General features: G+C 56.5%; 4 protein-coding genes across 4 annotated transcripts; 2 read left to right on the top strand and 2 right to left on the bottom strand.

Annotated features, from left to right (window-relative positions):
- Window positions 1-405: 405 nt before the first annotated feature.
- On the bottom strand, window positions 406-5,349 carry BU26DRAFT_415980 (uncharacterized protein; the record flags this gene model as incomplete). The annotated part of the gene is made up of 2 exons (XM_033823140.1): window positions 406-4,208; window positions 4,281-5,349. 2 exons carry the CDS (start codon window positions 5,347-5,349, stop codon window positions 406-408), a joined length of 4,872 nt encoding a protein of 1,623 aa, XP_033689545.1.
- A 138-nt stretch (window positions 5,350-5,487) lies between these two features.
- Window positions 5,488-5,965, top strand: BU26DRAFT_140220 (uncharacterized protein). Its single transcript, XM_033819804.1, has one exon. It carries the CDS (start codon window positions 5,627-5,629, stop codon window positions 5,906-5,908), a length of 282 nt encoding a protein of 93 aa, XP_033689544.1. The 5' UTR covers window positions 5,488-5,626; the 3' UTR covers window positions 5,909-5,965.
- BU26DRAFT_140227 (uncharacterized protein) lies at window positions 5,885-6,514 on the bottom strand. The gene has a single exon (XM_033819805.1). The coding sequence runs from the start codon at window positions 6,407-6,409 to the stop codon at window positions 6,023-6,025; it is 387 nt and encodes a 128-aa protein (XP_033689543.1). The 5' UTR covers window positions 6,410-6,514; the 3' UTR covers window positions 5,885-6,022.
- Window positions 6,515-11,127: 4,613 nt separating this feature from the next.
- On the top strand, window positions 11,128-11,834 carry BU26DRAFT_559215 (uncharacterized protein; the record flags this gene model as incomplete). Its single annotated transcript, XM_033832675.1, has 2 exons — window positions 11,128-11,408; window positions 11,483-11,834. 2 exons carry the CDS (start codon window positions 11,128-11,130, stop codon window positions 11,832-11,834), a joined length of 633 nt encoding a protein of 210 aa, XP_033689542.1.
- Between the last annotated feature and the right edge of the window lie 1,330 nt (window positions 11,835-13,164).

Here is a 13,164-nt window from a genome sequence, read left to right as displayed (position 1 = left end):
TCCTTCGCTCCATCCGAAAGTAAGATAATACATATAGCGTCCGTATGCTGATTCCGGGGAGTGGCTTGCGCCAGCCGTTGTAGTACAGTGTAGTTGTGTTATGTGTGCGCAAGATGCATGCAACTAACCGCCCATCCATCCATCCAGCCATCGCTATGCAGAATGAACCAAACGAGGGTGAAGATGGCCAAAAAAAAAAGAGGGTATAAAACCGCTTGAACGCAGCAAAAGAAACGCCTTCGTAGCCGCCAAAAGGGAAATATGTATGTATGTATATATGTGTAGAGCGGGGTAATTAGAAAGACCGTACGTTGAAACAGTAGAGGGCCCCCGCGGGGGGCCATATGGAGCGCAGCTCGTAGGAATCGAAGATTTCGTTCGTTGTTGTTGTATATTGGGGGGAGTTTACACGCTGACTGTTCGTCGAACGCCAACCTCGGGCTTCTGCGCGTAGCCGATTAGAAGTCTAAAACTCGTGCCGCGCTTCTCGCACTCAGTGATGAGGCTCTCGTCGCGCCAGATGCTGCTCTCGAGGAGGTTGCCCGAGCTCGCGGCGCCCGGTTCGCCGGCCTCGGGGAGGACCAGGGACTCGTAGCAGCGCGAGTACCACCAGCGGCCCACACGCGCCACCATCTCGGTGATGCGATCGTCCATTGAATCGGAGGAAGCCTGCGCGTTGAGAAGATCGGAGAAGGAAATTTCGGGCTTCGGCTGCTTCGGTTGCTTGGCCGACTGGAAGGGTGCGCCGGTAGCCTTGCCGATTGAGCTTACGGTGCTTCCCTTTCTCTTGCTCTCAGGAGTATTAATGTCATCCGGGCTCGGGAGACGGCCGGCAACAGGCACTCCTACGAAGCACCTGTTGCACTCGGTGAAGCCTTTCCTACCGAGGAGAGCCATGATTTCGTCGCTGATGTTGCGAAGCGAGACATTTTCATCAGCAACCTGCATCTTGACCTTCAGTCCGCGAACGGCACGCCTGGCGCGATTTCCCATGTTGACTAGATCCAGGTCGAGGACGCTCAGTTCGAGATAGCCTCCAGGCCGCAGCACACGCTTGCACTCTGAAAGGATAGAGCGGTGGACTGAGGAGGGTAGACCTGGAGGGAAGCGTAGAACGGCGCAGGCGAAAAAGCCCTTCGGGAACGGGAAAGCAGCGCCGAGAGACTGATGAGAGATGTGCCGATGATTCTTCAGGGTCGACCACGGTTCGGATGCATTGCCATTGGGCAGCGCCGAAGACGACGGTCCGGGTCCAAGGTTGTAGATGGTAGCTTCGGGGTAAGTGAGGGCGCAGTAGTACGACCAGTCCTTCCCAAGGCCGTCGATGACCAGAATACGATCTTCGCTTGGATCTTTGAGCTCAAAATGAGCAGGGCTAAATAGGACGCGACCAAAACTGAGCCACTTGCTCGTCATCAGCGCTCCGAAGCGTAGATTGGCCATGGACACCAGCCCATCCGCCTGAGTCTCCGCAATCTCCATCAGCCTGGTATCCCTATACTTGTTCGAGTTGGCACTGTCGCGTGCTTTGTCGGAGCTCGAAGCGATCGTAGCCTTAGATTGGCGTGCGCTGAGAGTCAGGGATGCCGGAAGGCTGGACCGAGTTGAGCCAGGGCGAGTTCGAGGCCCAGAGCCAGACGACATGCGGGTGGTAGACGGAAAGCTCAGGCGTCCAGTGATTGGGTCGACGACGTTGATATGCTTTTCTCCATACTCCTGCAGGAACTCAGACAGCGACACGGGAGATGTAGGAGACTGGGAATGGAGCACAGCGAGTAGACGGGAGCGGCGAAGGTGAAGCGATGGGTTAGAGGCCCCGGTAGCGGAGCCAGCGGACTGCGATGATGCGTGCGAAGATTTCGTTTTGAGAGGAAGCGGTTCAAGCGAAGGGTGTTTTCGCGCAGCCTTGCCCTTAGTCGAGCGAGCGAGCAATTCACCAGGCGAAAGCACTTCGTCAATCAAATCATCGTACTCATTCCACACTTCATCTTCGGACTGGGGAGCGCCGGGAGGGGGTATCACGGCGGTGCCGGCAGTAGGTGGAAAACTCCAGATGCCCGAACTACTGGAGTAGGAGAGTTCAGAGTCCTTGCGAGGTGGGAACTTGAAGAACTCGCTCTGGCGATTGGAGTCTTCTGCACCCGGGCTAATGGTAGCAATAGCCGAGCTATGGGATAGCGCATTGAGGCCGTGAAGAACAGGATACGGCTCGGCCGGGCCGGCAGTAGCCCTCAAAGAACCAATAGAGTCGACGGAGGTGCGAGAGGGCACGCTTGGACGGGGCTGATCGAGCACGAACGGACGAGAGAACGACTGAGAAGGAGGCCGATGCCCTTGGTTGCGTCTGGAGACGACCAGAGGGATACGGCCTACTTGCGCTAGCCGGCTGGGCCTAGGAGGTGGATTTGAGGGTGGAGGACCGGGAGGAGCAAGAGTTTGTGGTGGCGGAACGGAAGGAGGAGCGGGAGTTCTCGTAGGGGCGACTAGAGGCTCTATGGGAGAGAGTGGCTGGATTGGCGACGAAGAAGGGGACAGATCGGTAACGGGGGTCAGCTCGGGCTGCGACGCGCGCGCTGGGGGCGCTTGGGGGCCAGTTGACAAAGCGGCGGCGGCGACATTTGTGTCCACAGTGAGTTTGGGATGCTGTTGTTGTTCAGGCCGCAGGACGACTGTCGGCGATGCGGAGCGAGCTGGTGGCGCGCGATTGAGAGGCAGGACAGGCTTCGGTGGCAGCAGCATCGACTGCAGACGCTCCTTCTTTTCCGGCTCATTCTCAGAAGGCGCGCTGTCTACGCCCTCCTCAGGCGGCGATGAGTCTTCGGGGGTGCTGTTCGCCTCTCGCATGATCTTCTCAATGTCCTCTAGATCGATGCCAGACTGCGAGCCCAGGAGTGCGTAATGAGCAACGGATCGCGAAGGAGGTACCCTAGCAGGAGCAGTTGACACGGTGACGGCAGGAGACGCCACCCGCGGGGCTGCATGAGCGCGCTGGAAGAAGTTCCACCTTTTGGACGGCTTCGACTGATCTTTCTCGGGCTTCTCCTTTTTCGAGGACTTGAGCCAGCTTCCCTCTTTTCCGTCCGAAACAAATCCACTGACGGAGCCTTTCCGTCCCTTCGCTGCAGCGCTTCCGCTGGCTGTTTGCTTGGAAGACGAGGCTGCTTCCATAAGCTTTGATGTCCGCGAAGTCCGCCGAGTTGCGAGGGATGGAATGAAGGACCTCTTCGTGTCATCATCGCTCTCTGACGGCCTTCGCAAGCCAAGCGGCAGCTTTTTCACTGGCGACATTCCGCGAACGGGGTCGGACATGGCAGACGGCAATAGAGTTGGCCGGTTGCCGTCAATGCCGGAGCGCGACGGGTTACTGGTAGTCTTCTTTAGCTCTAATCCTAGCGGTCCTGCGACATCGAGACTGCTTGTGCTTTGCATCGGCTCGGGACTCCTGGATAGTTCGGTGCTGCTTCCGGTACCTCGAATGACCACGGGTGCTAGTCTGTCGAGGAAAAAGTCATCCATTTCGGCGCTGCTCGTACTAGTTACGCTGCTTTTCCGAGTCGATGGGGTGCCGTCCAAACTCTCCGTTGTTGTGGCTGCGCTTGCAGATCTCCCAATACTTGTGGCGCTGACCGAGCTCACGCTCCGGCCTCGGACGGCATACCTTCCATACCCTTCGTGCCCCGTCCCTGCTGCGGGTCCTCTGCGATTGGGCTTTTTCTCAGGCTTCGGAGCCGGTGGTGTCGGCTCTGTCTTCGTACGTCGAGTGAAGAAGCCAAACCGAGACGTCTTGCTTGGGCTGGGAGCAGGAGCGGGAGTCGGGAGGGTTTTGGCTCGCTGCTTCTCGGCATCGCCTTGGATATCCGGTGTTGGACCGCGGGTGGGAACTCGCGAAACTGGAGCAAATCCTGACGTAAGGCTGGGATTAGGTGACGGTTGGCGGGAAGACGGCTTAATTGGTATGCCAAATCTAGACTTTGCACTAGGCGGGATACCTTTGCTGGACTCTGTGGATGTCGTCCTTTTATGGGATACGGGGAAGCTAGTCATGTTGCTTTGAATAATAGGGGACGGGCCTCGAAGCCCGCTTATTTCAGAAGTTCCCTCTCTGCTTGGCCGCGGCGGCCTTCGTGGTTCGACGGATGACGTTGTGGGTTGATCGGCAAGATGGGCTAACTCAGGAGGGGCTTGTATTCGGGGTCTTTGTTCTGCGACTTGTGGACGACTGTGGAGCTCGGCCGCTCTCGCACTGAAGGTGCCATTTCGGATGCGGGGTGGTGGAGAACGTGCTGAACTCGCATGCGTCGGTGGGCTTGGTGGCGGAGCTGGTAGACGGTCTTGTGATTTCCTTTCCTTCTGTCTCCCTCCTTCTGCAAGTATTGTAGAAGCAGATGAAGAGGAAGTAGAAGACTCTCGGACGGAAGAAAGTCCATGCGGCTGTCGCTCTTCCGGCGTTCTGTGCCTCGCAATCGGTGGCCTGCTCTGTAGTGGACTTGCTTGTCGCACCCGTCCCGTTGTCTTGCTTGATAGGGCGACTCCTGGCGAGTATGAAGACATGGATGTTGGGGTTGAGGAGACGCTGAATGGTCCCGGAGACTCCGAATATCGAGTGGATGGCGTGGTCGAGAGAGCATACTGTGGGGCGGGGGGTGGTAGTATTTCCGTAGGGCCCAACTCGTAGCTATAAGGGTCATACTCTGGCATCTCGATTTCTGCGTCTGAGCGAGCAAGTATCGTAGAGGATGGCGGTAGTGATATTCCCAAAACGGTTTCTGAAAAGGGATCCTTGTAGCCACCCGGGATACCCTTGACCATGTGCGCCTCTTCCTGGGAAGACATCGATCCTTCCCTTGTCTTCGAATCCTGCGAATCCTGCCTCGTTCTTATGACTCCAACGCTCGACTGTTTCTTCCTCAGCACATTCGATCGTGGGCTGTCGACGGTCGAAGCAGAGGATCCTGATACAAGGGACGGCGTACGGGTGGTTCCGGGGACTTCGAGTTTGGGTAATCGGGACGATGAAGTCTGCGATGCTGGCTTCGAAGCCGTGGAGTTTGAGGACGAACGGGGCAGAGGTACTGGGGGAGTAGGTGTGCTCCCTTGGCGTGATCGAACCGCTACCGACGGCTTTGGTACGGGGGCTCGTTGACCGATGAGCCCTCTGCTAGGATGAATCTGCTCATCTCTGGCTGGCTTCCTCTTCTGCAACTTGGAGTAACCGGAGGTAGGCAATTGAGTGTTGGCTGTGGGCGTGACGGATCTCTGGGGGAGTCGAGTTGAAGGAGTACGTTGGGGGTACGGCGTCTGCTCCTCCATCCTCTTTGGAGGATTCGAGTGTGACTTATAGGAAGCCATCTCGCGTAGCTCGGTGCGACCCGGCTAGATACAATGCGCAACGGCTGACAGGGTCCTGTACGACGGGGGCTTGTTCGCGCCGGGTAACTCATGAAGGCATAGGCATGGGTTGTCGCGTGAAACTCGGGACGTCAGCGCCAAAGGACACCAGGTCAAGGAATGCTGGTTGAATCGTACTGTCGGTGTCGTCAGCAGGACTCAGCTCGCGCGGGTTCCATGCGATGGTGTGGTGTAGTGTGTGGATGTCCAAGATATCGCGAGCCTGGGGGTGGCGAAAATGATTATAGCTCAGGTACATGGAATGGGGGTTCCGCCATATAAGACGTCCGGCAAAATGACACGCAATTCTCAAGTCGGCCTGCAGAAACTCGGTGAGGTCGAGTATTTTCGTCCTTTCGCGTGTTGCGTGCGCCACCCACGGCGGGACCGAGAGCTTTCGTGGCGTCGGTTATGCCCGTGTGTGTGGCTCAGCACTTTCCAAGGTTCTCCGCTGCACCCGACAAGGATGCTGACGGAGTCGACGAGGCGGACAAGCAGAGACTGGGACGGCGGTGGATGATATACTCGTCGGAGCCCACGCGTCCCTGCGCTCGTACCGTAAGGGTCCTCGGTGCGAAGCGTGGGGAAGAGCAGTCAGTCGCCGCAGTGGGGAATCGTCCGCGGCTTTCCGTTCCTAGCGACGGGCACTCCAGACGGCCTTCCAGGGGGGTCCTGGCTCGAGGAGAAGAGGCAACAGGCTGGGCTCTTCAGATTGTTGGTGGAGCGCGGGCCCGCTTGCTGACTCTTGCGTGAGATGAGCGGGGTTGGGATGAAAGGTCTGATATGTATAACATGGCGACGACCCAACGCGATTCCAACGCCCACACGCGAAGCCTTCTGACCTTGCCGGCGCCGTTCCTCCTGCCAGGAGGAGCTGGGCTGACCCGGCCAAAGCATTGCCGTAGAGCAACGGCGCTTGCGCCTGGAGGGGCGGGTCGAAGCTCGAGGCAGAGCGAGAGAGGGCGACGACCAGTAGGGCGCTTAGGATGCGATGGTGGGAGCCCATTCGCAAACAATCCATGTACGAGGGAGCTCCCGCCAGTGGTGGAGGCGCTCAGGCGGGATGGCCAAGGGCATGACTAGGCGAGGGCGGCGTGCTCGTGGTTGGCCCGTGGCTCTCGCTAGCCGTTGTTTTGCCCACAAAGTCATGCCGTTTTCTGGCGATCAGAGACATCAACTCACCATCAGGCCTGAAGTCGACGCCTGAGTGTCTTCAGTGTAGTTGCTGCGATGGCTCCTCGCTGCAGAGCTGAGGTAAGGACATTTGGCGAGCCAGCGCTATTCAAGCAGTGCGAAACCCGCAGAGAGAGGCCCCTCGAAAGCCACCTGTTCAGATATTTCAGCTACAGTGGCCCGCGATCTGGTCACTCTCTCCAGAGACGGACGAGGGCGCCTGAGCAGGCCGAGCCTCGAGGACTATTATAGGCCATATGCACCCCTCTTAAAATGGAAAACGCAAGAGCAGTGCCGGCGGCCTTTGCAGTCTGAGACTGCGCAAGATATACGGCAAGGTCACCAAGGTGAACAGTCAATCAGGCTGCGCGGTGTGAAATTTGGCGAATGATTCCCGTGCAGAAGAGTCATCTGGTGGTATTCAGGTTTCGATGCGCGTTTTCCGCACTGCGCGCCCAATGCTTCGATGGACTGACTGATCCCGTGCCTTCGACTCTCGTGACCAGCGCAATAAAGCGCAATAACGCCGACGAAGCGCGGAGGATTCGCTGAGAGTGCTCCATTTTGGTCGTTGGTCGCGACGATGCATAACGTCGAGCCGGAGAGCCCGTCGCTAGCCAGCTGAGGTGTGGCTCGGTGCATCGACTAACTAGGTTAGCGGCTTAGTTGCAGGAGAATGAGGCTGAGTCGGATCGGCCTTCGCCACACTGACAACGCATCATTTATTGGCGACTGAAGCACTCTGAAGTGAGTGCTCTTGATGATCGAAGCTGGATAAACAGCAGCAGCTCCAGGATGCCGTTAACAATGAGGCGAGGACAGCCCGTGTTTCCTGCTCAACAGTTTCAGCCCGCCGCGAGCCGGTCTTCGGGGGGAAGGGAGGGCATCTTCCACGTCCATTCCAGCACCCAGGTCGCACTCAAGCCACCAGTGTGCGCTTGACCCGTCCTTTGCACCATCATAGGACGGAGTTGGTGTGCTATCGTCGACCCCGGCCACATGAGTTGAAAATCATGTGACCGGGTTATACCCGAAACGGCATGCTGGAATATATCCAACCACCAATGAGTGCGCAAGACGGCACCTTCAGGTGATCATTCGCTGAAGGTTGCATGCAGGGGGTGCGCTTAGTTTCCACTCCATGGATGTCGGCCCTCGCCCACAACAAGCTTTTTCTCTCCTGTGAGACATTTTTGCGTTGCATCAGGCAAAACGGCTGTCCATCCGTGTGGAGGTTAACGCGCGGTTGAGCTTTGCCGTATGCCGATACGACAGTGATACTCCTGCATGGGGCAAATCATACTTGCATCCTAGTAGCAGGCGTATGAGCAGATTCAACTCCCGAAACCTTATGGTGGGCTCGTGCTCGTCGCCGCTTTTGTGGGGCTGGAGCGGAGTTGCACCTTACGGACCCTTCTCCAGGATATGTGGCTTTAGCAACAAGATGAGGTTCGTGTCTCAAGATACGCACGGTGATATACATTCTCTCGGAGGCGTTCTGGCCCCAATCTGCCAATTGGTGACAAAACGAGCGAAGTCAGCTTCAGCCTATTCCAAACATTGAGAGCTTCCCCTGACACAAACCGCAAAGTTGAGATCCCAGAGACCTTGTTGGGACGATCCGAGCTAAACACAAGACAGGCATATCCTGGCGCATTATAGCCGTTCGCGGGTGTGGGACGGAGGAGCGGCGCGAGACCACGGGATTGTCCCCGTCGCAAGTACGAATCAACTGCCATAGAACACAGTCAGGAGCGGGAGAGCCCACTGGACTGGGGGAGCCCAAGCCCAACCCAAAGCAGTTTGCCTGCGGGGAAGCAAAACGATTCGACAGAAGGTAGATTCTTCCAAACGGCTTCTGTGACGACTTTGAACTTGATGGTGTATGGGATTTGCAGGAGGGATTCGAAACAAGTCCAGATCGATGCCATACCTGCAGGCGTCGAATACCCATGCTGAACGAAGTCGCTGAGAACCGTACTCTGGTGGAGATGTTAACTGTTTTGGGACTGTTGTGCAGGAGCCGTCATGTTACGAGCGCTTAGCCGCAAATTGTTGGCGTTGTGTCATGATAGTAGTTTCGAAGAGTGTTGCTTAGACATATCCATTTGTAAGAGGCGATGCTCAGCACGTCTGAAACCTCTCCAATAGGAAATTGGCCGTCGTTGTGAGCATCTCTTGCCGTATCAACATCGCTGCGATGAGAAGTTTGATGGTCGCCGCACTGAGCGGAACGAGGCGTAACTTCCAGACATTGCCCGCCCATTTTGTCCTGCAAAAGGAAGCACCAGAAGTGCCTTCTCTAACTCTCCCGCCCATACGAGAGCCGCTGAGGTGCATAAAAAGAGCACGTGACATGCATCCACTTCTCCCAGTGCGCGATCACTAGACAGCGCCATCTTGAACAATCCAAAAGATAGCACAAAGAAAGACACCCCCGCGTACTTAAATAGCTAGCCTAGTGCTTATGTGAATAAAAAAAGCAAAGATTGTAGCTGCGATTTCGTCAAATCTAAGCTCTTCTACCGAAGTTGCCAAAGGTTGCATAGCATCGATACCTTATCTTGCCTGGGCCCTTTTCAAACTCCTTGAACATCGAGATCGTTGGAATAGGGGATGCTAAGGTGTGTGAGGACCCGGTTTCTTACAGGTAAATTCTACTAATTGACCAAATGCCCGAAGGCGAAGGGAACGCTCAATTGTCTTGTATATATAGAGTAAGTAAAAGGCGTGTGCGAGCTGTTGCCGAAGGCGATGACGAGGTCGTTGAGGGTCTACAGCTTCACTCACAATAGGGGCTGCAGACAAACACTGAAAGTCCTGGGAGGCACGTGATGGCCCTCCTCTGTTGTAGGCGGTGACTTGATGTGGCTCGCTAAGCAGCTCTTTCACGGGACTCGAGGGAATGACCGGAAGTCGTCCGCAGCAACACACCCTCCCTTCAAGGTTGCAGGCACAAATCAGGGACTCCTTCGCTCTATCATGTTGCCGGCCGTATCAAATCTTACCTATTTAGGTCCCCGACACTAAGTCGACTTGCATCCCTCGACCCCTAGCGACCGTCTAGCTCCGGAACGATGCGACGATGATGATGGAAGGGCTCTCCAAGGCCTTGACGACGGGGCGTCGGAACGAGGAGGCAGAACATGCATGTGGCAGACGTGGTTCGGGGCGTGGAAGCGGCAATTATGAGGCTGTCCGGAGCGTTGGATGACGCCAGTGGGCGACCCCTCAGGTCGCTTCGGCGTCAATCAAGACTTACGGCCGCATGCGCCGGGGTATCTTGAATGGGGATGCAGCCCGGATAATTACATGCGCTCTGAGGACTTCCAGGCTCGCCGAAGTAGATAGTAGACCGGGGGACGACCGAGTGGGAGGTAGGCGTGGGTCAGGCAGCGGCAGCGGGTTTTACATGGCGAGGCGGCTGTCTAAGCTCGAACGGTACCATTGCATGATGTCCAAGGCTCTGGAAGGAGCCTGAGGCTGCACAAACTTGATAGGTAGATTGACATGAAGACTCGATCGACCAAGGGTTGCGATGGAAGAGTATAGCCAAAGCGGCACGCCGCGGCCCAAGTAGCCCAAAAAGCACATTGTGTTTGAAGCAGTTTGCCGTCACTTGTGTTATCAAAGCAGAGGGCAATCTGGCTTGGAGGGCTTATGCAGAGGCGCGTTTCTAGGGTCTGAGGCTCGGGAGCTTCAAGCATGCACATCAGCTGAGCGTCCATGACGCAGGGCCGTCATGATGAATCGACTGTAGCATACGCGGTGCGGAGGCAAGTTACAGCAGCTCATATGCGTGCATTCTTATCTCGGCTGCACATTGTGATGTCCGTCCGATTGAGGCTTTTCAGAATTCTCATCCGCATCCCCTCCCTTCCTTAGAAGCGCCGCGAAGCTCGCCGTTGCGTTGCTGGAGAGGCATTCATGAGGGAGCTGGAGCGCACGGTCCTGGTTGATGTGCAATCTTGGAGTGAAGCCCTGAGTTCTTTCATTCTTGCTCGTTGCTCGTTTCTCGCGCCAACACCCCTCGAATGTCGACCCGCCTGAACCCTCGTACGGCAGTAGGGGAGACTCAGCAATCTCTGTTATGTGGCTCCGCGAGCGTCGAGTCCGGCCGCCTTCGGTTTGCGTGCCTTGGCCTGTCGATGCTCCCCCCTCTTTTCCGCTTCGCCGCGTCTTTGCTCTCCTCTCCCTATCACCACAACGCCACAACCATCGCTGGAGCTCATCTGGCATGCACTTTATCTTCGAGCATCTCCTACTCTTCTGCTCGTAGCGCACAGTCTAGGTAGCGGCGTCTCTTACGACGAGTCGCAGCCTCCCACGCTCTCGCGGACATCACGCCTGCTCGCGGATCCACCAACTCGCAGCACACCAACACCGCCAACACGTCAAGGAGCCTTCGTGAGAAAGCCTCGCAGCGCGTCCTACGAGGGGCTCGAGAGAATGCTGCGCATCCTCAACGGCATCGGCGGCCCACAGCAGACGTTGACACCCGTCCGCCGGGCCTGCGGGGGTGACCGGCCGCCCAAAACAATCTCACCCCCAACTCCCTAGCAGACGATGGGCTTTTGCAATGCTCCTGACCCAAAGGTGAGATTCCCCTTCGCCATTACACCTGACCTGCAGGACTTAATCATAGCTGAAGCGACAGCGGCGGCAACTATCGGGTACCGAGAGGATGCGGCGACGACGCGAGTCCCAAGGCATCGACTACAGATTTCGAGTCCTGTACACAACGCGCCCTCGGCATCGCAAGCCGCGTACTCGAGCCTTCCACCTCCATATCGAACGCGGAAATACCATGATATGGTATCGGTCGTCCAAATCGCGTGCTTGATGGCGTACGTGGCCACATCCCTCTTTTGTCGTCATCGCTCCTCTTGACTCCGGTCGGTATTCCTGAGTACCGGAAAAGCCGCAGATGGTTAAGCCTTGGAGAAACAGAGGTACGCATTGAGATACAGGCCAACAACGATGTTGCCCTAGGGCGGACTCGCGAAATGACCGACGCCAAAGTCGTCGCGGCGGACCCCCTCGACAGACCGGATACCTGGACTTGGAATCAATCCTGCCCCGAAGCGGTCGGCAGGCTAGCAACGGGCTACGGTACGAACTCCAAAATGCCGGAGATGGGAGAACGACAGCGTCTGCGGCCTGTAAAGAAAAGGAAAAGATTGAGGATGGGGCTCATCAAGATGAAGGACCGACGATCAAATCGATTTAGCAAGGCTGTCTTGTTGAGGATCCACGGTGCTGAGACTGGATAATGACGGAAAAATTTCCGGAATGAAGGATCTCGTGGTCAGCTCTACGTCCTCCTAGACCTGATTGTAACGGACTGGCAAGCTCGGGTTGCAGTGCATGTGCCGGCACACACACAGAACAACAGACTCATTCCCGACGTCGAGACATATCGCAGGGTGATGCAAGCGTCCTGGATCCTGGAGACCATAGCATGGATAGATGCCATCTACGCTGTACGGCATGAGGAGCCGCAAGGATGAGTCCATTCGTTACTTCTGGGGACACATTCAAGTCGAGAGGATCGTAAGCAAGCTGCACGCCCAGATCCGGGCCATCATCGAGGCGCTGCCGCCGCAGTCCATCATCGGGTGGTGGGCCCGCGGCGTCACGGTCGGGGCTCCACCGCCGAATGCTGTCGAGGCTGAGCTCAAGGTGACGAAACCGTGGCACTAGAAACCGAACGAACACTTCAGCCTGCGTCTAGGCTGGGTGGACACGAACGGTGACTGGGTCAGGACCTACGCTACCGCCCATCTCCACCGGAATGGATTGGAGATGGTGTTTGAGCGGTCGACCGGTTGCGAAGTAGTTAAGCAACCTGGCGGGGCGTGGTATGCCATACACTAGCCGGTGAGTATTGGCATCCGATGCAGCGAGCGCACAGGACGTTCCTTCGCGCAATTACGATATCCAACCGCACGTCGCAAATGTGGAATGGCGTCCAGTGAGCCAACACTGAATCACTAAGAAGTGATCCGCAAAGTGATCGGTTCCGGATCGCTCGACGACGCACCCAGGGCTAAGGTGAAGTCTTGTCGCTCTTCAGACGATCGTCCAACGTCCGTTGCTTGTGTTCGGCTGCAGAACAGATAGATGCAAACCACGGCTATGCAAGGGCATCTCACTTTAAGGACCATGAGGTCTCCACGAGGGATAGCAGAGACCAACGACTCGGTGCGCTTCGAGCATTCGACCAGATGTGACAAACGTTTCCGACTATGCACAATATCGTCCATCATTCCAGGATCGGATCAGAAGGATGCCCAGGACGAATGGATTCCAAGACGACAAATGCCTGATACTGGAGCAGACTCGAAGGACGCTCCATAGCTTTCAGAACGGTGTCGAAAGGGAAGGCGTTTCGCAACTGAAGGCCGAGGCAAATAGGCGTGAGCTGAAGTAGCTGGTGGCAAGACGATGAGCAGTTAAGAGAAGGAAGAACCGGGATATGCTTGTATCGCGCCATTTGTCCGCTCCCATGGCTCGAGGGCGTATGTGATCCTTGGGAGATTGTGCTGGACCAAGGACTGTCCTCGTTCACTGGGAATATGTGGCCAGCTTTTCGATTCGATG

The sequence above is a fragment of the Trematosphaeria pertusa genome (genome assembly GCF_010094035.1).
Source record: "Trematosphaeria pertusa strain CBS 122368 unplaced genomic scaffold BU26scaffold_2, whole genome shotgun sequence".
Lineage (NCBI taxonomy): Eukaryota > Fungi > Ascomycota > Dothideomycetes > Pleosporales > Trematosphaeriaceae > Trematosphaeria > Trematosphaeria pertusa.
Note: the sequence above shows the minus strand (reverse complement) of the source record. Positions and strands in the feature narration are given on the sequence as shown.

Excerpts from the sequence above, each read along its gene's own strand:
- BU26DRAFT_140220 (XM_033819804.1), top strand. The coding sequence starts at position 5,627 with ATGATTATAGCTCAGGTACATGGAATGGGGGTTCCGCCATATAAGACG.
- BU26DRAFT_140227 (XM_033819805.1), bottom strand. The coding sequence starts at position 6,409 with ATGGATTGTTTGCGAATGGGCTCCCACCATCGCATCCTAAGCGCCCTA.